General features: G+C 34.8%; 1 protein-coding gene across 3 annotated transcripts in view; it reads right to left on the reverse strand.

Moving 5' to 3' along the window:
- Window positions 1-16,779: 16,779 nt before the first annotated feature.
- CADM2 (cell adhesion molecule 2) overlaps window positions 16,780-25,242 on the reverse strand; it is a 1,082,757-nt gene continuing 1,074,294 nt past the window's right edge. For all 3 annotated transcript variants that reach the window (XM_074033664.1, XM_005548409.5, XM_074033663.1), the window contains one exon: window positions 16,780-24,565. In XM_074033664.1, coding sequence (XP_073889765.1) covers window positions 24,447-24,565 — 119 coding nt within the window. In that variant the 3' untranslated portion in view covers window positions 16,780-24,446. The remainder of the gene's footprint in view (window positions 24,566-25,242) is intronic.

Here is a 25,242-nt window from a genome sequence, read left to right on the forward strand (position 1 = left end):
TTACATGTGGTATTGGGCCTGTGGGTGCACAGAAGTCAAGAATTGAGGTATGGAAACCTCCACCTGGATTTCAGAGGGTGTGTAGAAATGCTTGGATGTCTAGGCAGAGGTGTGCTGCAGGGGAAGAAACCTCATGGAGAACCTCTGCTAGGGCAGAGCAGAAGGGAACTGTGCAGTGGGAGCTCCCACACAGAGTCTGGGGCCACTGCCTAGTAAAGCTGTGTGAAGAGGACGACTGTCCTCCAGACCCCAGAATAGTATATCCACTGATAGCTTGCACTGTGTGCCTGGAAAAGCTGCAGACACTAAACACCAGCCTATGAAAGCAGTCAGGGAAAGGGCTTTACCCTGCAAAGCCACAGGGGCAGAGCTGGCCAGGACCATGGGAACCCAACTCCTGCATCACTGTGACCTGGATGTAAGACAAGGAGTCAAAGGAGATGATTTTGCAGCTTTCCGCCCTGCTGGATTTTGGACTTGCGTGAGGCCTTTAACCCTTTTGTTTTGGCCAATTTCTCCCATTTGGAAGAGATGTATTTACCCAAAGCTTGTACCCCTATTGTACCTCGACAGTAACAACTTGCTTTTGATTTTACAGGCTCATAGGTAGAAGGGACTGGCCCTGAGTCAGATGAGACACTGGACTGTGGGCTTTTGAATCAATGTTGAAATGAGTTAAGACTTTGAGGGACTGTCAGGAAGGCATGATTGGTTTTGAAATGTGAGGATATGAGATTTACAAGAGGCCAGGGGAGGAATAATATGGTTAGGCTGTTTCCCCACCCAAATCTCATCTTAAATTGTAGCTCCCATAATCCCTACATGTCATGGGTATGATCTGGTGGGAGGTAATTGAATCCTAGTGGTTGGCCTTTATCATGCTGTTCTAGTGATATTGATTAAGTCTCATGAGATTCAATGGTTTTATGAAGGGGAGTTCCCCTGCACATGCTTTCTTGCCTGCCACCACGTAAGATATGACATAGCTTCTCGTTTGCTTTCTACTATGACTGTGAGGCCTCTCCAACTACGTGTAACTGTGAGTCCATTAAACCTCTTTTTCTTTACAAATTACCTAGTCTCAGGTATGTTTTTATTAGCAGCATAAAAACAGACTAATGCAATATTATTTTTCCAAAATAACTAAAATATTGAGCAGGCCAGTGCCATAGCTCCTTACCCTTCAACATGTATTTGCCAGCAGGGAGAGCAGCCATTGTGTGGGCATGACTACATCACAGGAAAAACAGAGAATGAATGCCTGGGTTCCTGTGTCTTTTAATGACTGTGCTTGCTCCGGACTTGCTTTCTTCATTGTTATAGTGGTTACAGGAGAAAAATAAGTCTTGCTTTATTAAGTGTCAGAAGTTGAATATCTGATATGTGGAAATCATAAAAATTCAAATGATGTGGGAAACTCACAAATTTTAAAAAAGAGGAAAGAAAAGAAAAGGAAAGCATTTCACTTACTAGCTTTTACTTCCAAAATTTCTGAAATTCAGTCTTACTCATTGTGTTGGGTGACTGTTTCATTCCTAAACAAATAACTATGCATAGGAGATAGGAGTTGGGGGAACCAGACTTTCATTCTTACTTATGAAACCAAGAGGTAATCAGTTTTACTTGGGAAATAGATAATATAAATGAAAAACAAAGACAAAAAAAGAAAAAGCAGAGTATCATTACAAGGAACAAAGTAACTATATATTTAGAAAGGCAAAATGACTCCCCAGGGTGAGTATACGTGTGTGTGTGGGCGCGCGCGCCTATGTGCTGTCTGTGTGTGTGTGATATAATTAAGTAATTTTACCTAACTTCAGCTGACAAATATTGGCAGCAGCAAGGATGTTTGCAATCCATAGTTTCTCCTCTAGCCTGTCACACGACAGAGTAGCTTTTGCTGTGATGGGATGTCTGCATAATTTCCAGCTTCTGCTTTAACACAACTACTGTCAATCAAGGTTCAGGAGGTTACTATAAGCAGCTTTTACACTGTGATCTAACCTACTTGTTTAAAATAAGTTGGTTTTACTTTTTGGTCTGTGGCATATAGTTTAGAAAAATCTAGTTCCTTATTGCATCCGGCCAAAGTCTGCCATACTCATCTATCTGTTCACCTATTGAGGTTGGAAGTACAGGTGCCTCCCCATTCTGGCTAAAATAAAGTTTGTTTTTTTAAGTGTGTGTGTGTGTTTTAAATTGTTATTTTTACTTTCTGTTGCTTTTATTGTTACTGGTTCCAGTTAAGAAATGACAAGATGATTTCCCCACCATCTTACACCAAAGGACATCACATACTACCTATATTCATAAAATTATATACATTGCTATTGAATTTATATTCCAAATTTCAGATTGATTTATACTTAATATAAAAGTATAACTTTCTAAAATACAATGTTTTACTATACCAAATCTGTCCTCAAACTATCAAAAGCAAGTTTGTTAAAAGATAAAATCCAGTATTCTTACCTTGGAATGCATGTATTTATCTAAGTTAATTAAACTACATAGTGTCTCCAATTGTACTCTGTGCTTCTTCAAGTTTATGCATGTGTCCAGGCTGTTTATTTTAATCTAAAATATCATTTTGGTCAATCAACAAAGTGTCAATATTTATACCTGATATCATGGAAAATTCTCATCCATTTACTCAACAGCCAAATATTATCATTTTGAATTTTTGTGCCATTTACCATACTCTTTTCTATAATTTATGTATTTAAATAATGTCATTTTTTATGTTGAAGTGTCTTACCTTCTCTACAAGATATTTATGTCTATAGGGAAAGCATCTTTTTATTTCTCATGAATGTTTGCATGATAGCTTCTGTTCTAGCAGGTCTTCAGCAATTACTTGTTGAGTTACATTTTCCAAATTAAATTTTTTACAAGCATTGTTTTAAACAACTTCCATTTTTGTAGCAGAAAAAGAGAAAAAACAACAATGCTGTTACGCCAAGTATCAATTTAAATTTCCTCACTGTAATTACCCTGAGGTTACAGAGCCTAAATAAAATTTACCTAGAACAATAAAGAATTAATGTTACTAATTTACAAGAAAAAAACAAACAACCCCATCAAAAAGTGGGCAAAGGACATGAATAGACATTTCTCAAAAGAAGACATTCATACAGCCAACAGACACATGAAAAAATGCTCATCATCACTGGCCATCAGAGAAATGCAAATCAAAACCACAATGAGATACCATCTCACACCAGTTAGAATGGCAATCATTAAAAAGTCAGGAAACAACAGGTGCTGGAGAGGATGTGGAGAAATAGGAACACTTTTACACTGTTGGTGGGATTGTAAACTAGTTCAACCATTATGGAAAACAGTATGGCGATTCCTCAAGGATCTAGAACTAGATGTACCATATGACCCAGCCATCCCATTACTGGGTATATACCCAAAGGATTATAAATTATGCTGCTATAAAGACACATGCACACGTATGTTTATTGCAGCACTATTCACAATAGCAAAGACTTGGAATCAACCCAAATGTCCATCAGTGACAGATTGGATTAAGAAAATGTGGCACATATACACCATGGAATACTATGCAGCCATAAAAAAGGATGAGTTTGAGTCCTTTGTAGGGACTTGGATGCAGCTGGAATCCATCATTCTTAGCAAACTATCACAAGAACAGAAAACCAAACACCGCATGTTCTCACTCATAGGTGGGAACTGAACAATGAGATCACTCGGACTCAGGAAGGGGAACATCACACACCGGGGCCTATCATGGGGAGGGGGGAGGGGGGAGGGATTGCATTGGGAGTTATACCTGATGTAAATGACGAGTTGATGGGTGCAGCACAGCAACATGGCACAAGTATACATATGTAACAAACCTGCACGTTATGCACATGTACCCTACAACTTAAAGTATAATAATAATAAATAAATAAATAAATTTAAAAAAAAAAAAAAAAAAAAAGAATTAATGTTACTGACATGCACTTAAGAAAGTAAGTAGATGATGATAGAAAATATAATTTTTTAAATGGAAAGAAAAACCTCTATGACTTCTGTTTGATTCTCTGTCCTAGTGACCTGGAACTTAGTCAGGAGTGAGTGATCAGAGCCTTGAAAACACAAAGATGCAGCATATATGCCTCCATGAGAGAAATAATTTTTGAGCTAATGTCTTCAAAATTCAAAATTCTTCCAGATCTCTTTTCCCAGTGATTTTTCAGCGTTCTATACATTGTCTAAAAATACAGACATGAAATGTCCACCGTTGTATGAATCTGGTGTCAAAACTGAACTTACACTCCGTCTCAAAAAAAAAAAAAAAAACTGAACTTACTCTGTTTCATTTGACAGATGGTTTATCCTTTTCGATTTTCTACCTACCTTCTATTTTCAGACGAATGGCCTAGATATCTAATGCCATATAGAAAACTCCACAACGTAGTGGTATAAAACGTGTGTTGCTCACAAATCTGTTGTCTGGGCTGGTGTCTGAGAGGCCCAGCTAGTTTCTGCTCCACTCTGTCACCCAGGGCAGCTTGAGGCCGATGGTCCAGAATCATCTGAAATCTCATTTACTCACACACTAGTACCTGGATGGAGAAGACTTGTTTGGACACTGGAATGGCTAGGAGTCCTTGGGCAACTCTCTTTATTTCTACATGGGTATCCCAGCATAGCAGCTTCCAAGTAGATGGCATTGTTAAATGAATCCCCAGACTCTAAAGCATGTTTTCCAGGAGATAGAGAGAATACCAAGAGTAATTTGATATGACTCAGCCTTGAAATTCACACTGTATGTGTTCATTCACATTCTGTGGGTTGGAGCAGTCACAAGCCCCTTCCTAAATTCAAAAAGAGAAAACGTAGATCTAATTTCTCTCTGAAAGGAAATGCATTATTTGACTGAAAATATTGCTGTGGTCATTGCTGAAAAATCCAATCTGTCTCAGTACACTTACTTTTTCTCAGAAATTTGCTCAAATATATAGTTACTTATAGTAGCAAAACATTCCATAATTACTGATTATCCTTTAACAACAATTATTTATAAACAATGTTTATAAATAAATAAAACAATTAAATGTTTTATTTATTTATGTTTTATTATTTTTAAGTACAAAAAAAGCAAAAGATTCTATAATATATACCTATCGGATTGGCTCTCAAAATGTCGATAATATAGTCATCATGTTTTCTTTAGGGGTTTTATTTCCTTTCTTTCTCTCTCACTTTCACTCTTTCATCTCTTCAACCTGTCCAACAAAACGTTATAGAAGACGCTTCTGGTTTCGTCTCCCCAGTAGGATTATCCCCTCCTCTTTAATCCACCCCAAATTTATTTTCTGAATATGAAGTGATGTAAAACAGTTGTATTTTTACACATGGACAAAATTCATCTCAGCACAATTAATCATATAATCTATCCTATCACTGATATTTTTACTCCGCTTCATTGAGATATAACTTACATCACAATAAAGTTCATCAATTTTGTATGTGCAATTTGCAAGTGTTGACAAATGCATTTGGTTATGTAATTACAAGAATAGTTATAATACAGACCATGTAAATAACCCCCAAAAGTTCCCTATGCCGTTTTTAGTCATTCCTCTCTTCAGCCTCGTCCCTGAGAAAGCAGTGACTGGTGTTCTGTTTGCGGTTTTCTGTCTTTTAGAATTGCACATAAATAAAATAATAAAGTGGGCATCAGATAGGTCTGCTTCTTATACTTAACATAAATCGGCTGATACCCACTTATGTATTTTGTTTCTCTGTACCAGTAGTTCATTCCTTTTTTAAATTGAGTTATTATTGAGTAGTTTTGATTGTATGGCTACATATACATATATAAATAATATTTTTAAGCATTGCATATTATATATTTTTTTCAAGCATTTACCCATTGAACATTTGTGTTATATCCCATTGTTAACTATTATGAATAAAGCTAATGTTATGAATTGATATGGGTTGGCTGTGTCACCACCCAAATCTCAACTTGAATGATATCTCCTAGAATTCCCACACGTTGTTGGAGGGACCCCAGGGGAGGTAACTGAATCATGGAGGCCTGTATTTCCTGTGGTATTCTTGTGATTGTGAACAAGTCTCACAAGATCTGATGGGTTTATCAGGGGTTTCTACTTTTGCATCCTCCTCATTTTCTTTTCTCATTGCCACGTAAGAAGTGCCTCTTGCCTCCTGCCATGATTCTGAGGCCTCCCCAGCCGTCTGTAAGTGTAAGTGCAGTTAAACCTCTTTTTCTCCCAAGTCTAAGGTTTGTCTTTATTAGCAGCATGAAAATGGAGTAATACGGTAAACTGGTACCAGCAGAGTTGGGCGCTGCTGAAAAGATACCTGAAAATGTGGAAGCGACTTGGGAATTGGGTAACAGGCAGAGTTTGGAACAGTTTCCGGAGCTCAGAAGACGGAAAAATGTGGGAAAGTTGGAAACTTATTTCAGCCTTGTTGAATGGATTTTCTCAAAATGCTGATAGTGATATGGGCAATTTGTTATTGCCAACAAATGGGCAATAAACTCAAAATGCTGATAGTGATATGGGCTGAGTTGGTCTCAGATAGAGATGAGGAACTTTTTGAGAACTGGAGCAGTGGTAATTCTTGTTACATTTTATCAAAGAGACTGGCAACATTTTGCCCCTACCCTAGAGATTTGTGGAACTTTGAACTTCAGAAAGATGATTTAGCAGAAGATGATCTGGCAGAAGAAATTTCTAAGCAACCAAGCAAACAGAAGGTGACTTAGGTACTGTTAAAGGCATTCAGTTTTATAAGGGAAGCAGAGCATAAAAGTTTGGAAAATTTACATCCTGACTATGCAATAGAAAAGAAAAACCCATTTTCTGGGGAGAAATTCAAGCCGGGTGCAGAAATTTACATAAGTAGAAAGGAGCCTATTGTTAATCCCCAAGACCAAGAGCACAATATCTCCAGGCCATGTCAGAGACCTTCATAGCAGCCCCTCCCATTACAGGCCTGAAGGCCCAGTAGGACAAAATGGTTTCACGGTCCAGATCCCAGAGTCCCTGTGTTGTGTGCAGCCTAGGGACTTGGTGACTTGTGTCCCAGCTGCTCCAGTTGTGGCTGAAAGGAGCAAATGTACAGCTTGGGCTGTGGTTTTAGAGAGGGGAAAGCCTTGGCAGCTTTCATGTGGTATTGAACCTGTGGGTGCACAGAAGTCAAGAACTTAAGTTTGGGAACCTCCACCTAGATTTCAGAAGATGGATGGAAACACCTGGGTGCCCAGTCAAGAGGTTGCTGCAGGGTGAGTCCCTCATGGAGAACCTCTGCTTGGGTAGTGCAGAAGGGGAATGTGGGGTCAGAGCCCCCACACAGAGTCTTTACTGAGGCACTGCCAAGTGGAGCTGTGAGAAGACGGCCACCATCCTCAGAACCCAGAATAGTAGATCCACTCACAGCTTGCACCATGAGCCTGGAAAAGCCACAGACACTCAACACCACATTGGGAAGCAGCCAGGAAGGAAGTTGTACCCTGCAAAGCCACAGGGGTGGAGCTGCCCAAGACCATGGGAACCCACCCCTTACATCAGCGTAACCCAGATGTGAGACCTGGATTCAAAGGAGATAATTATGGAGCTTTAAAATTTGACCACCCCACTGGATTTTGGACTTGCATAGGCCCTGCAACCCCTATGTTTGGCCAATTTCTCCCATTTGAAGTGGCTGTATTTACCCAATATCTATACCCCCATTGTATCTAGAAAGTAACTAGCTTGCTTTTAATTTTACAGATCCATAGGCAGAAGGGACTTGTATTGTCTCAGGTGAAACTTTAGACTGTTTATTTTTGGGTTAATCCTGAAATGAGTTAAGACTTTGGAAGACCATTGAGAAGGCATGATTTATTTTGAAATGTGAGGATAAGAGATTTGGAGGAGACAGAGATGGAATTATATGGTTTGGTTGTGTTCTCATCCAAATCTCAACTTGAATTGTGTCTCTCAGAATTCCCATGTGTTGTAGGAGGGACCCAGGGGGAGGTATTTGAATCATGTGGGCTGGTTTTTCCTGTGCTATTCTTGTGATACCGAATAAGTCTCACAAGATCTGATGGGTTTATCAGGGGTTTCCACTTTTGCTTCCTCCTCATTTTTTCTTGCCACCACCATGTAATGATTCACCTCCCATCATGATTCTGAGGCCTCCTCAGCCATGTGGAAGGGTAAGTCCAATTAAAGCTCTTTCTCTTCCCAGTCTTGGGTATGTCTTCATTAGCAGCATGAAAATGGACTAATACAGTAAATATTCATAAATGTTTGTGTAGATATATATTTTAATTGAGAGGGTAGAGTTTTGCCTTGGGTTTCCTGCGTCCTACCACAAGTTCATGCTTAATTTTATAAGAAATTGCCAAATCATTTCCTAAAGTGGCCCACCAGCAATAGGTGAGTGTTCCAGTTTGTTTATATTCTCAACATTATATTTTCTGTTTTGGGGTGGGATATTATCTGGTGGATGTATAATACTATTTCATTGTAATTTCATTTTGTATTTTTCTCCAGATCGGTGATTTTGAGCACATTTTTATGTGCTTATTTACTTTTTGTATATCTTCTCTAGAGAAGAGTATGTTCATCTTTTGTCAATTTTTAGTATGGTTTGTCTTTTTATTACTGAGAAGTAAGAAGAAAGAACTTTATCAAAGTTTTGCAAGTAGTTTCCCCAAATTGTAGCACTTGTTATTTCTTTTACAGTTTCTTTCAAGCAGCAAAAGATTTTAATATAATGAAGCCCTTACATAAAAAAAAAAAAGCATTAGCTCCCATCCTTCTTAGCTAATCAAAGTTATCTTTCCCCCAAATTCCTCCTCCCTCTCCTGAGTTATAAATAAATACTCAACTCTTCCTTCAAAATGTATCCAATATCCTCTGACTACTTGCTATCTGATATATAGTTTGGATATTTGTCTCTTCCACGTTTCATGTTGAAATGTGATTCCCAATGTTGGAGGTGAGGCCTAGCGGGAGGTGTTTGGGTCATGGATGTAGATTCCCCATGAATGGCTTGGTGCCTTCCCTATTGTAATGAATTTATGTGAGATCTCATTGTTAAAAAAAGTCTGGGACCTCCCTCTCTCTTTCTTGCTTCCTCGCTCACCATGTACCACACCTGCTCCCCCTTCACCTTCTGCCGTGAGCAGAAACTTCCTGAAGCCCACACTAGAAGTGGAGGCCATCACTATGCTTATTATAGTCTACAGGACAATGGGTCACAAATGCAAAAATAAAATTCTTTTCTTTGTATTAAAATTACCCAGCCTCAGGTACTCCTTTATAGAAACTCAAAATCGACTAATACACTATCTCGTCTTTGATTACTTTGGTAAATCAATATCATGTTTGAGCAGAGTGATGGTAATAATCTTTTCATCAGTGTCCTTGCTTCTGTTTTTCCCTGTTCACAGTCTATTCTTACTACTGAATCTAGGGTGATTCTGTTAAAACATGTTAGAGTATACCTTTCACCTGCTCAAAATATTCTATGATTTTAATTTTACTTATAAAAAGGTCAAGTATTGAAAATATCCTGAAAGATTCTGAAAATTAATCCCTCTCTCATTCCATTACTCCTCTGTTCTTATTTCCATTTCCTCTTCATTCTTCTCCCAAGTAACTCATCAATTTTCTTCATGCATACTGGGATACTCCTACTTTTGAGGTTTTTGCATTGCTGTTCCCTCAGCTTGAAATAATCTCTCCGCAGAACACCGCACACTTCACTCTTTCTTCTCCTTTGTGTCTTTGCCAAAATATTATTTTCTCAGTAAAGCCCTTAAGAACCACCTATTACAAATTGAATCCCTACACTTCTACAAACTTTTCGGTTTTATTTTTTCTGTGATTTTATTGTAATCTGATAACATATGTATTTTTACTTTATCTTTTATGCATTTCACCTCCAATAAAAGAATATTATGAAATCACGGTTTATTTTCCTTTTTATTTACAATTGTATCAGTGCTAAAAGCATTTCTGACATATACGTAGCATGACATAAACACTTGTTAAATTAGTGAATTAATGCACCTTCCTTAAGAAATACAGAAAATAGTTTGAAAGGACAGTTCATCCATTCAACAAATATTTATTGAACATCTTCTAAATTTTTAGGAATTCAGAATCCCTGCTTTTAAATGGAAATCTCAGTTTATGCTACATCCCTATACTCTACCATACTCTATTAAATGTAAATACATTAGCACTTTATGGAATTTTTAACAATTTCAACAAAGAACAGAGTAATACTGAGGATTAATAAGTTTGCTCTCAGACTTAAGCAAAGACAACCTCTGTAAAGGATTTTGTTTTTTGACAAAAAGGGGATAAAATTGACTTAAGCAAATATAAGTGGTTGAAGAAAACTAGTATTCTGAAGACAAAATTATCTTGATGAGTAGTAAGCAAACAGAATTTGATGAGGGGACATTTCTCCATCTGTGTTTTGGGTGGAGCTAGCTTTGGCTTAGGGTAAAAGCAACAAAATTGTAGAGAACTCAAATACTTTTACTTCTGAAATCTTGAAATTCCTCAGCAGATGTGGAGGACCCTGTCATTAAAGGAAAAACAGTGATACTAATTGTCCTTGCTGCTCCAAACCCTTGAAATACTTCAGTGACACAACATTTTTCTAAGGGCAAAGTATAAAATCCTTAATAGGACTCAGAGAAGAATGCATTATCCAGCCACTGCTTACTGTTCCGAATTCATCTCTTCATCCTTCTTGTAATCAGTGCACTCTTAGTGAAAACAGTAAACCCAAATCTCCATTATCTTCTTTATGCTTTATCCCTGTCCTTCAATATGCTGTACAATCTACCTGGAATGTTCGCCTGCTTCTTAATCCTCTCTTCACCTGGAGAACTCCTACTCACTCTCTTGTTCTCTGTCTCGATGTCACAGTACCTTGTTTTCTCAAGATGCTGTGTGATTATCATTTCATACTAAACTTAACCTGAATATACACCTTAGTATTGTAAACTGGGGTTGCTTGTTTACATTTTCTCTTTCATTGGCCTCCTGAAAGCAGAAACTGGATTTTGTTCACTTGACATATCCAGTGTCAAGTACTGAGTGTAGCAAAAGGCTGCTGCTCCATAAATGTGTGTTAAACAAGTTAAGTGAATGGATCTTTCCCTTCTGCTTTCTCCTCTTTGTTACCACGAGAGTTTTTATATATACATATATAGGCATATGTAAAAGAAACTAATATATACATGTTTATGTATATATGTTTATATACACACACACATACATACACATATACATAAAAGTTGAGCTTAGTACTAGACACTAGGTGCGCTAAGTGAACAGGCTCTGAGGGCCTCTGGGCTCTTCCTCTTTCCAGCCAGAGAGTGATAGCAGTTTTCTAATGGTGCTAATCTCTGGTAAACCATCCACGTTTGCTTTCTCACCTGGATAACTAACACTTAAAAAATTCCGGGTGATTTCTGTTTTTATGAGTGGACCCTGTCCATAGTTTCTTTTACATAGTTTACTCATATTCCACAATACAGGGCATTGCTTATAGTTTTCAGTGAATAAACATTTAATGCTGATTATGTAAGAAATGGTGACATGAGATAGATATGTAAGATAAAAGACCAAGTAGTTCTGCTCTGGCATCCTTTCTGTTTTTCAGAACAAGCCTCAGCCCTAACATTTGTTGCTTCCTTTGTGTTGATTGTGTTTACCTGGTTAACACCTACTGATTTATTCTAATACCAGTTCAAGCACTTCCTCCTCAGACCATGTCACACACACAAGGGAGGCTTTTTATTTTCATCCTTTACACTATTTTATATATGTCCATTACATTAATTAGAACTGGTAATTATGTATTAACTTTTGAGAATATTTGGCTAACATCTGTTTCCTTCCCTAGAGTATATATTCTGTAAAAGAAGGGTAGTGTCCTATTTACTCAATACTGTACCTCCAGATCACAGGACTGACTTGATATCTAGCAATTATAAATTCTTGAATGAATAAAGAAAAAAGTGAAGAAACACGAAGGATTCGCAGAATGCAAGATTTTTAAGAAAACTAGACACTAGGGTGAAAGTAAAGGAAATGATATGTCTAAATTGGATTGAAAGGCAGGATTAAATTTTACATATTCATGTGTATGTATAATTCAATCAGTAGTGAGAAGTATTGAAGTGTTTTAACTGTGGGAATTAGTGAAATTCTATTTGCATTTCAACAAAATCAGTGATAATAGTTTCAATTATTCATTGTTGAGAATCTCATAGGAACACAAAGACTATGATTTGGAGTCAAAATAAATTTCCACTTGCTTCTCAATTTAATCATCAAGAGAAAATAAATCACTTTTTACTGTTTATTTGTAAATTTATTACTCTATTCATTTTATGCTATATTGTTGACTTCACCTCAGCACCCCCACCTCCACACTATAATACATTAAACTGATGTCCTTAAGGAATTAACTGAAATGATTATCAGAGTCCCTTTTCTGAGGTACATAAAACAGTAGTTGGCCATTTTCTTAAATGTGTGTCATTTGGATTGTTTTCAAAGGAATGTTACCATCTTTCATTTCTGTAGTTGTTTTATTGTTCACAGAGGTTAGAACATAGAGAAAATGAGCATCTTAATTTCCTTAGTAACTTTGGACTTAGGATCTTGAACCATAATATAACCTGTGTGTCTCTTCAGAAATAATAAAAGGAAAGATTTACAACATGTTTAACTTTAAAAAGGGAATAAACTAGCATTCCATATGCTACTCTACACCAATTAAATTAAGGTGTCTAAGATATTCAATTGTTAGTCTAAAGATTTTGAAAACAATAGGTTGTTACTACATTGTTCCAATGGCAAGCAGGGCCAGCTACATAATTTCTAGGTAGACCCAGTGCCAAATGAAAATGTGACACTCTCTGTTCAAAGATCAGAAAAAAAACCTTTTCTCACATGGTATTTATTTTCTTTCTTGCATGGTAAATGTATGCTATTTAATGTTGAACTGTCCTGGGCACAGGGATACTCAGTTTGTACAGACCATCACAGGCATGCCCTGCAAATCCACACTTGGGGCAAGCACATCCTGATCTAAATTTCCCTATACCTCTGCTGAGTGCTTTGGGCTACAGTGGTCTTTGGGTATGAATGGAGAAGAGGGTCACTAAGAACTTATTCTGGGTGGGAAATTGGTGAGAGGCAGAACCACACGTGAGCAGACGCTTCCAGCACATGCTCTGTTGTCCCATCAGATCTCGCTTACAAAACCAACTCAAAGATACAATTTTTAAGCACTTCAAGATGGCCACTGGAGAGCATCAAGCCCCAGGTATGAGGTCCCACTGGGAGTTCAGGGTCCTGTGTCGCTCCACTGGTTATTTACATGTTAAGTCAGGCATCATGGTAAGTGTAAGATTACAGCCTCAACCAACAAGTCATTCTATGTAAGAAACAGGACTGCCTAAGATCATCAGTATAAGCCAGCCATGAGCTGTATACATTTGGATTTAAATGACTTCCTCTTTACACATTTGAAAAAGTGTGACCGATTCAAGTTTATAGATTTGTCCAAGTGTGATTATTCCTTCAGTTTGCTAGTAATGGATTTGACCACCAATGGTAGCATGCTACAAGATTATTCCTAGTGGCATTTCAGTGGCTTCACCTCCAAAGCTCCAGATCAATTTGTACAATAAATTGGGAAAGTGCGCTTATTTTTACCATGCCCTCCCTAACATGCTTACACTTCCCTGGAGCATCCAAAGACTGCTTTACTAGAAAGTTTTTCAGTTCTACTCAATAAATTACCTTGTTTCAAAACTGTCTGTTTCTCCTCTATACACCCTCATTTTTTTAAAAAATGAATTTCTAATTCAGTTCCTATCTACTGTCACCTAACTCACTAAATGGAATTTATATCTCAATTTTATTTCAATAATTGACTTCTGAGAACACTAAGAGAAGCTCAGAATCTTACAAATTGTGACAATGGTGACTCTAAGATCCCTGTAATAAAGATTAATTATGCCATTGACAGATGCTAATAATGCTCTACAAATAATATTAAAGGGAAAAATCCAACTATATATTCCCAGTGACAAAAAATTACGTAATATAAGGGCAATTTAGTTTAGTGGTTAGATTTATATCCTAAATATGTGTCTTCCTCTAAATAGCCATGTGACCTTTGGCCTGAATTTTCTTTTTTGTAAAATGTGATGAGAGTTTCAAAGATGTATTCAAAATTGTCTTTTATTGGAAACACGGCATTTTGTTTCTGTCTCCGGGAAGGCAAAAGTTATTTGGGAGAAGTAGAGAATCACATAGTGGGAATACTCCAACACCTTAACGCCAAGACCACACGTAGGTGAAAGAAGGACAAACACGAATGAGGAGTGTTTCTAGAAATGGGAAACGTGATTTTTGGTACAAGGCCATGGTGGGAACTTCTTAGCGTAGGGTTCATGGTTAGACTTAAAACATGACCCAAATTCCAAGCAAAGTACTGTGTTTATGTCAAATTATTTTATGATTCTACCAGATTAGCAGAAAAAAACAGTAATCAAAATGTGATTTTAAATGCCAATAACTTGTAGGTTTCCTACAGGCCATAGAAGGAACTTCAGGGTTGTATGAGGCAATACGTATGTTATTCAGTGCTTAGGAGCAGAAGATAGCCTGAAGTAGGTGAGTGAATAATTCATATCAAGAAGTACAAGGTTGATGGGTTTATATTTTCATGGGAACAAATCTAGTTTTGAAAAGTTACTTTTTTAAGCAAATAAGTATGTAATGTTAGAGTATATGGTAAAAAAACAATTGGAGTCATTAGATCCTAAATCCTCCTGTCACGGAGCCATCCGAGTTTGTGGACTGTTGACTATCTGAGAATACAGTCCCTAAAGCTTCTCTGATCTCTGGCAGGATATTGGAATGTGTTCCATTCTTTGGCAAAATTGCCCAATACACAAAACTTACCTTAGGAATTTTCCAATTCTTTTTTGATCCCCCAATATATTGAACAAATTTTCACTTCTTGATATTCTTTTAATTCGGAATTAAAAAGACAAATTTCTGAAACATAACTTAGTAGAATGCTTTTAAATTTTAAAGTAAATAGTTGCAGTATTCCAAGGATATGATATTTTCCAGAAATACTTCATTAGTTTAAAAGTGCCTAGATTACATTATTATTGTATACTAACTCCCATCTATACTACAATGTATTTCTAAAATGTCCCATATGTTCGTATCATATGTGTCCTCTATCTGTATAAGGATTTTGATCAGTAAAGACAAAATGAATGAATGTTTTGGTAGAATGTGCAAGGCATGTGTTTTTAGGACTCTCAGTAAGGTACCCATTCTAGTCATTGTTTGGGCCAGTCTTCAGAAGGTGATTTTGCCGGGTGCAGTGACTCATAGCTGTAATCCCAGCGTTTTGGGAGGCTGAGGTGGATCACTTGAGGCTTAGAGTTCGAGACTAGCCTGCCAATATAGTGAAATCCCGTCTCTATTAAAAGTACAAAAAGGTACTGGGGCATGGGCACGCATGCCTGTAATGCCAGTTACTGAGGAGGCTGGGGCATGAGAATCGCTTGAACCCAGGTGGCTGAGGGGCAACAAAATGAAACTCGGTCTCAGAAAAAAAAAGGTGATTTTTCTATATATTCTAGCGCAGTAAACTATTTGTTTATTAGTCAGACCTTTTCTAATCAACGTAGCAAAATATCAAACTTCAGATAATAAACAGTAGTTGAAAGATAGCTCATTCATTTGTAATTTTTTTGTTTGCTTAAATCATAAGATGTATAATTATAATTTTTTTTAAAAGCACTGAATTTCCCCATTCCTCCGTTCAGCATAGGAATACTTAAATTTGAAGAAAACAACAATTCTTGGAAGAATAATTTAATTATATTACAGAACTAAGTTATGAAGGTATCGGCACAAAATACTGCGTTCAGGTTCTTGCTAAAGTTCATGAGGTGGACTGATGACAACATAGGTGTTCAATAGTTTTTGTATTATTTTTCCTAAACTTAAGCCTAACCCTCACCTAAGCCTATAGTTATGTGTTGATTAAATTACATGTAACACAGAGCAGTCTAACTGGTATTTGAAATGAAACTGAGAAACTGCTTTTCTCCTTTAATCTTTTCTCTGTGCATTTCTATGTTTTCTAGGTTTCAAAATACTAGAGGATAAAAATTCTTAAATTTTACAAAACAGATAAAGTATGGTTTGAAATTTTTAAAAAACTGTACAGTTCCTTGAACCTCTTAGTTTAAATGTGTAAACTGTTACATATTAGCATTATCCTGGAATTATCTTATCATGAAGGGCCTTCATAGGCATCAAAACCCAATTATTAATAACACTTAGACTTAATATCCTTTATTGAATTGTATGAACCAGAATTTCTAGTGTGCCTTCAATTCTATACATTATTTGACCAAAGTAAGTATTGCCATTATGAAAACAGAGTTGATTTACCTACGAAGCATGGGTTCCATATTTGTACATAGTTGAAAAACTGCTAACAGTGGGCATTTGGGGTAATTTAAAAAAAAAAAAAAGGACACGTGGATGCATGTTTTACTTCAAATGTCACTATTTTCTTTCAGCTGTGCTGAATCTGATCTTCGATACAGTGTCGAATTTCCTAACTTGTAATGCAGGGCATTTTTTAATATTAAATGAAAAAATGTGAATTAAAAACAAAATAAAATGTTATTTAATAAAACAAACCAGATACAAAATCTTGCCTTGTATTTACAGATAAATTTTAATGGAATATTTCATGGTCTAACACAAATATGAGACCCAATGACACTAAGTCTTGTACAGCCTTTGGCTTACCCTGTATAACAAAATCTGTTATTTAAAGTAGACTATAAAATACTTTATGGTAAGTGAACTTCCAAAGACACAAAGAAAATCCTCCATAAATTTAAAAGCTTATCTGAAATCCTTATTGGCAGAAGCTTAGGTTGGATATATGATTAATTGCATTATCTTAGGTAGCTGAAATATATAATACTGGTTAGAGTGTGAAGGTTAAAAAAAATAGGTTTAGGTATTTTTGCTTCTGTTCCTACTCAACATTAGTAAACACACGTAAGTGAATGTAAAATTACCTTTACAGAGTTTCAAAATTTTGGCAATCTCAAGCAAATTTCCCTAAGTCAGCAACATTTTTTTTTAACCCTTAGTCATCGTATTACAAGGTTCATATATTCCAAGGAATATTGATTAAATGTTGTACAAATTAGATAACATTTATTTTACTGATGCTTAATTTTTAAAACCTCCATTTAGAAATTTACAAGTAAAATGGGCGTCATCGAGGAAAACTAAAATGGATGGATAATGTATGCAGTTGAATAAAAGGTATTCAAAATAATGTTTTTGGAGTAAAGAATGTTTTGTACCATCATTTTAATGACCTGTCCCTGGAAAAAAGAAAGTTCCATCTTTCAATGTCTGTTTTCAAGGTTAAGAAATGTACTAAATGAATAGACAATTCAGTAATGTCCAACAGATAACTAAAATTCAAATTTTATTTTTCCATATTTATCGGACAATTTTTTTTCTGACAAGACTATACTGAAAAATGAAGTGCAAATGGGAACCCTGTAAAAATGTTTATAAGAGTTGTACATGACATATTTTAAACGCCGCTAAGTACACATTGAATACTTTGTAAGTATATAGGCATATCAACATGCAAGTGTCATGTACCTAATATTACAATATGCATTTTGTTTTTTGAAAATGTTAATGACAAGAGTAGATTCAGTAACTATGTTTCTCCATTTTCTGTGCTTATATGGTTAATTTTGTTGGATCTTCTTTATAGCACAGAATTTATTTTTTATGCTGTCATAAATATACCCTTCCAAAAGTTATGAATTTCATGTCATAAATAGCACATTTTATTTTTGAAGCTGCATTACTGGGAACACCTGCGTTTCTGGATACCATTTTCAGAGATAAGTCTTTAAATTATTTTTAGCATGGCAGACTTGTTCTAATGTTGTTTGTGTTGAAATGTTTATGATAAAAATGGAGCTTTCTTGAGGGAGTATTTTTTGGTTGAATGAAAAGCTAAACAACAAATTCACGAATATTGATGTGAATGCAATATGAAGAAAACAGGTCAGTAATCTCAAATTCATAAATCCTTGGGTTATGACTTGACTGCATCATAGAATCTACAATAAGTACAGTAGGTACAGTTAAATAAATTTGAAAAAAGATTAAAATTGTATACATTTATAAGGAGAAAGAGTACTAGCTTTGAAAAATTTCTAGATTTTTGTTCTTTCTATTTATGAGATTTATTCAATACATTAAAAACACAGAGAAAAGCAAAAAGGATAGAGATATAACAATTCAGTTTACATTTCATAGTTTTTTTTAACCAATTGGTGACCACTGCCTTCAAACATCAATATTTTATTGCGTATGATTTTCACTATCAGTAAATATAAAGAGAAAAGTGTCTACTAGTATCATGTACACGAAAAAGCATCTGAAGAAATAAAGCATTTGAGGTTTGACAGTACTGTTTGTAAGTGTAATGTTGCATTTCATACCGCACTTAAAAGTCCATGTAGTCACTGCTGCTTTGACCCTGGATGTGGAAAAGTGCTTAAGTGCTGAGCCCTGGTAGGTTTTTGTTTTGCCCCTGCAATCTTCAAATATCTTTTAACTTTTCTTCTTTCGAAATATACAGTATGTTTCGTAGGGGAAAATAGTGTTTTTTTTTTTTTGTTTTTTTTTGTTTTTTGTTTTTTACATCTCTTTCACATTTGGGCCCATTCTCTCCAAAATAATCATACATTTCTTGATATATATATATATATGTGTGTTTGTGTATATATATGTATCAAGATATATATATCAAGATATATATATATCACTTCTTGATATATATATGCATACAAAATATGTGAAGATCAACCAAATATTATTGATAACATAACCACATAACATAGAAACATCTTACTTTAAGCATATTTTAGAGATTCACCATTGTAATTTGAGATATTCATGTTTTTATTTTTTCCTACAGAAGAGTCTGTCATTTCTGTTAGGATAATTAAATTACATCATTGCAAAATTCTTAATATGTCTATGCAGACAAAATGAAGTGGGCATTTGTGGCAATACTGTGCATTATATGAGGATTATTTATTAATAAGGAGAAATTTTTAAAATACTTAAATTGGTCTCATACAGATAATACTACTTGGTAAAATAATTCATATACATGATTTTTACTTAAAACACACCATGAATTTATAAGAAATTGTTACATTTTAAAAATTAAATATCAGATTGGATCGCAAAGTGTTGCCATTTTAATTATTTTTAAAAATCAATACAATTATATTAACATTGAAATATTTAATAGGCATGAGAAGGACTATTCTTATAAAGTTATAATATTTTGCCTTTAGGAAAAGCTAATGATAGAAAAGGAAAAACAAATGCAGATTCATACACCACAGAATACACTGAAGAACTTGGCTTTTGAGATTTCCCAGGGGGTGGGGAGTGCACTGTTATAATAGTTCCGTAAGAATGCTTCCTGGGATATCTGGTAAATAATTATTTCCTCTATTTATATTGAAGTATCATAGCCCATGTTAAAAGTGAGAGGTAGAAGGATTATTGTAAGTATGCATGGCAGAGAACTTACCAGCTATGTCCAATAACTATTGCATTCAGTATTAATAATCTCAATACATAAAAATGCTGATGATTTTAGAACCCATTCTTATATGTTGTCCCCTTTAACTCTCTTTATTATCTTGCTACTTTCAATCCATTGCCTTTGGAAGGGTATGAGTGCAAAGGGCTTGTTCAGGGGTAGAATAGAGAAAGGGAAAAAATGAATAGAAAAAAAAAGATATTTAAAAATTCCCATTAAGATACAGTGACTAACTATTAAAAGTACCTTATGTTCTTTCATTAACTACATTTGTACTTATAATAAAAGTACTACAATCTATGAAAACATGCACATATTTCAAACAAAACTGAAGAATTCCCAATTCAATGAGATATGAATCGAAATTTAAAACTCAGGTTATTTCTTTCTCTGCAATAACACTAAAAACTAATCCAAATAAAAATGTTACTGTGTCACATTAATAAGAAAAACTTAACTTGTCCTTGAATTAGTTGTATTTTAATGAATGCTTTAGTGTGTGAGAGGTGAAGATTAGCAACCTCTTGGATCTCGTTGAAGAATTCTTTAAAATCCCTTTGCATTAAGTATCCAGCAATAGAACTGCAGATATTGCACTGAGTATATTTCAATATTGCCAGTGTATATTTCAAAACAAATTCTATTATCTACACTAAGATTTCCTCTTTCCCAATATTCAAAATGCATATTATAATTACATGGGTTTCCAACATCCATACACAGCAAGTACAAGATACTTACATGTACGTACACTGTAGTTACCTATATTTTGCATAGTTTTTAGTGTGTACTTTGTGCCACTTAATAAAAAGCATTACTCAACAGTAATTCTCATTAGGTGTTTCATTTATTCGGCTGTGATTACTGGTTATTTTTTGTTTTGTATTGTTTTATCAGAAATTAGCATTTGCAAAGGGAAATAATATTGGGCAATTTGAGCGACTCTAAGTAATTGGCAATATCATGGGAAAGTTGCGGTAAAACATGAGGTTTTGCGTTTTCTCCACAATTAAAAAGCATAATGTAAAATTTCATATTTGTTGTCCACTAAATTATCTTGATGTCCAAAGAAAAACAAAAAGCATTTGAAATGTTCCCCTTGGTAACACTTTGCAATAAGTGGCACTAAATTACACGATAACTGCTATGTTACATGGAAGAACCATCACTGTCAAACAGCTGCTATACATGTGCCTATATGGAATCTCAATGCTGTTACAATCATGAGTACATAATTACAAATGAGCTTGTACTTTTGATTGAGATATTTATATTTTTACAAAGAAATAAAAATAAATGAGGTGTTAGTTTCTTTGCCATATTTGGGAAAGTTAGTTTTCTTTCTCTATTTGTTATTTTAATTGTGGGGTTTCAATGAAAGATTAAGTATCTTGAATCAATATGAGATCATCCAGTTTCTAGATTAAACTCCAATATCAGGTTCCTTAAACTGCTTCTTGGATTCTCTGGTAAAAGAAAACAAGTTGAAATTTCTCTCTCTTTTCTATTTTTCTTTCTCTCTTATACACACACATATACACACACACGAACATGCACACCATCAATACTCTGCTCATGCGCTCTGTCACAAACATTTCTTTTTCCTCCTAATTTTGATAATAATCCTATCTAGAACACGCAAAAATTGAAGAAAAAAAAAGAAAGAAAGAAAAATGCTGCTTAGACTTGATTTTGATGGAGGACAACCAATTTACACTGTAAACAGTACACTGGCAGAGAATAGCTACTTTTGGTAAAGAATAATGCTCCATATTCTACTAAGGGTGTGTGTGTGTGCACATTGCTTCCATTGAGTTCCCTACCTACTGTGCTCACTTAGAAGAGACAGAAATTGACTCTACGTGCACACAATGTGCACGTTCCAGACAATGCAATTGACATCATTCTCATTTCGAAATACTATGTCATTATTTTCTGACTTGTTGGAATAGAAATGGGCAGAATTTTTACAATTTATTTTTTGTTTGGTTGAAAATTAAATAATTTTTAAAGGTATGAAAATATAACTTCATTGCTATTATTTTCTCCAGTTCAGAACATATCTAATTTAAATCAAACTATATTTAACAGGCAAACATTTGATTAGATCCCACAAATTATAATATACCAGTGTTTATAACTAGTATAGTAATCTAGTTGTTTTAGCTAACTGGATTTATAAGAGTTCTAATGAGATTTTATATTACTCTGAAGGGTTAAAAGTCAAAAATCTTGAAATGCAACCAATTTTGAATTTCTAATTTTACAGTGCTATAAATAATGACTGAGTTATTTAGGCAACAATTTAGTTGTTGGAGCCAAGTAGAATATAGATGAAATGAAGAAGGATGTAAATACAGCATCGATGAAGAGTGGCAATTTCGTAAGTGCATCCTGAAATTAGGCTTTAAATAGTAATTGATGATGCAGTTTGTACAACTTACTTCTGTAATAAGAACCTTTCCATTTTGTACTAACAGGATGAATTTTGCTTTGTGGAGTCTTTCTAAAGATTATGCATTGAAAGATATGAACAGTTTATAAACCTAGTCTAGTTTCAATGTGTCTAGTAGCACCTACCTGATTCTCTCAAACTACCATAGTATATTAACATATTATTGCATTTTTCCACAGATGGTATGGAGTGAACTGTAAAAACAAGCATGCAATCACATCAATGCAGACTTATTTCCTTAAAATGTCATACTGTATATGATTTATTATGTTAACACTCAACCACATCATATTATTTATGTTCTGTATATTCTGAAAAAGTGCTGTTTGACTGACATCGTCCTTTTTCTTTTATAAGAAATCAACAAGATAAATGCTTCAACAATCAAAAAAAAACCTTGAAAATTCTAACATTTTCCTTAAAAGATTTATACTTTACTGATAAATACTCTAAGATACAGCACCCTTGTCTTTCATTTGATATTAATACATGATGTTGCACTCAACCATTCTTATTCCCCAAAAATATATTCCACAATACTATTTTTAAAACCATAGGCCATCATGCGTCAGACATCACAAGTATAGCTACCATATTGTCATATTTGTTTTCTTCTTAAAGGTGCAATGCTTGTAAATTGGATTTTTTTGAAATCTAACTGGAGTTTTATTCTTTAGCATATAATAAATTTAATGAGAACTAATCTAACAATATTTTATTTTACTAGAAGAAATAATAAGACTTTAGATTGACTGTGTCATATTTAAGAATACAGCATTTCTTAATGGTTAAATACACCAAAATTTTAAAATAATCCAGAGAAAGAGACTTTCACTTTGGAGTTAAAAGCATGGCAGAAATTCTCTATCACTCATTGTTTCATCAGTTTGTACCTCACAAAATGCATAGACAGGAATTTAATATAAAGAATTAGTTCATTTATACAGAAAACATATCTTAAACACTTCTTTTTGGCAAACCAACATAGGTAAGCAGCTCTGGAACTGCAAAATGAAAATTTGTAAAGTTTTAGCAAACTAAAATTTATTTTTAGGTTATTATTCAACTGTGGTTGTAATTTAAAACCTGAGGCTGTGCACTGGTTGTTAGCTTAAAATTACCTTTCCTTATAACATTGTGCTTCCATTGTATAACAAAAAAAATTAACAAGAACTAGAAAAATTTGTTGTTGAACAGTGCTAGGACATACAGACAAAAATACTAATACATGTTATCTACTTATAATATTGGTTTAAGTAATATCTAAAGGGATATAATGGACGTTAGAAAATGCTTACTTATGACTGAATTACATACAGCCAAAAAAGTTAAATATGTATCAAATAATGTTTAATTGGATTTATTATATGCACTATATACAGATACTAAAATGTCTCAAAATTGTGCCCTATGGATACTTCAATATTGTTTAGGCAGGTGAATCTTTATGAAGCAAATAAATTATAGAATCAAATTAGAGAAATGAATGAAATCTTTGTGATTCCAAAAGCAGTAAATCATTTGGAATAATTTATTGGTAAATGAAGCTACAATATCCTAATAGTAAGATCTATATAATTATAGAAGATATCATGTCATGATTGCAATTCGTACACATGGCTCCTGTATCAAATACTATATTTCAACAGCAAATCGATACAGCTTTACCAGTATAATCTCCAACATTCCAAAAACTACACTATAGTGGTTTTTTTTTTAATTTTATGTTTTCTAGGACATATGTTTCCAAAACATGTTGTCTTTGAAGACAGACATGTAGAAAACAGTAATTGTAAACCTCTAACCTTCAATTAATCATAAGTACATTAGGTCCTTCTCTAATCCTGTTACTTGTGAAAGCCGTCCAATGGTAAACTAATAAGGTCTATGACTTAAAGGGGAAGAAATGGGGGGGAAAAACTCTGCACACATTTTTTAATGTATAAAAACCACTCAGTATCATGATCCAAGGAGATGATTAACATTGTTAAGGCTGTATATTCAAGCACTGTATGTTAAAAGAGCAATGGTGTGAAATTTAGGCAGTAAGAAATGTCCTGCATTATGGATGGTACAGTAATTAAAGAATGATGCTTTCAACAGCTGATTGTTGGTATGCACTGGCTACTGATAGCAGTACAGTATGGGAGTTAATAAGGGTAGCAGACGATGGTAGAAATGAATTCTGAAAGATGATAGCCAGTTTTCTCCAGCAGTCAGCCTGGTAGTAAAACTCAGAATCTTGGCCTGCATCTTAAATGAAATACTCTTTTTTCTCTTCAGCATTGACTTGGCTGCCTTCAGCATTGATAATGGCTGTATCAGCGTCTGGTGCATCTTCAGCTCCTTTAGCTTCATTTGTTAAATACGTTCCTGTATATATTGGAAGAAAAATATATTAGCTCTGTGAGACTGGTAAAATACTCAGCATTAAAGCGACATTATCTCGGAAGAAACTTTTGCCAGATTTTTGAGACCTAATATGCTACCCAATTGACTCTTCTAAAGTTGCACTGTTTCCTTTCAGTTTTCAGGTATCCTGCAGGTGAAGTTACGGCTTGATTTACTACAGGCAAGGGCCAAACTGAAATGGGTAATAAGTAATTGTGACTTCTTTAATGATGGATAAAATCAATGTGAACCTTATAGCTGTAGCAATCAGGGTCTTTTGTTAGGATCTTTTTTTTTTTTTTTTTTTTTTTTTTTTTGAGACGGAGTCTCGCTCTGTCGCCCAGACTGGAGTGAGTGGCGTGATCTCGGCTCACTGCAAGCTCCGCCTCCCGGGTTCCCGCCATTCTCCTGTCTCAGCCTTCCGAGTAGCTGGGACTACATTTTGTTAAGATCTTAAAAATGGTCATGTTAAACTAGTCACCGTTGATTTTGGTAAACTTCTTTAAAAGTAGGTTATATTAATAAAGTGGTACCTGGCCCATTGCACAATATATATTTTCCTCACTAAATATGGCTACACAGATGTTCACAAATTGACAAACAGAAACATCAACTAAATAGTTATAGTTGGATTTCAGTTCTAGACATAAATTACAAAC

The sequence above is a fragment of the Macaca fascicularis genome, chromosome 2, assembly GCF_037993035.2.
Source record: "Macaca fascicularis isolate 582-1 chromosome 2, T2T-MFA8v1.1".
NCBI lineage: Eukaryota > Metazoa > Chordata > Mammalia > Primates > Cercopithecidae > Macaca > Macaca fascicularis.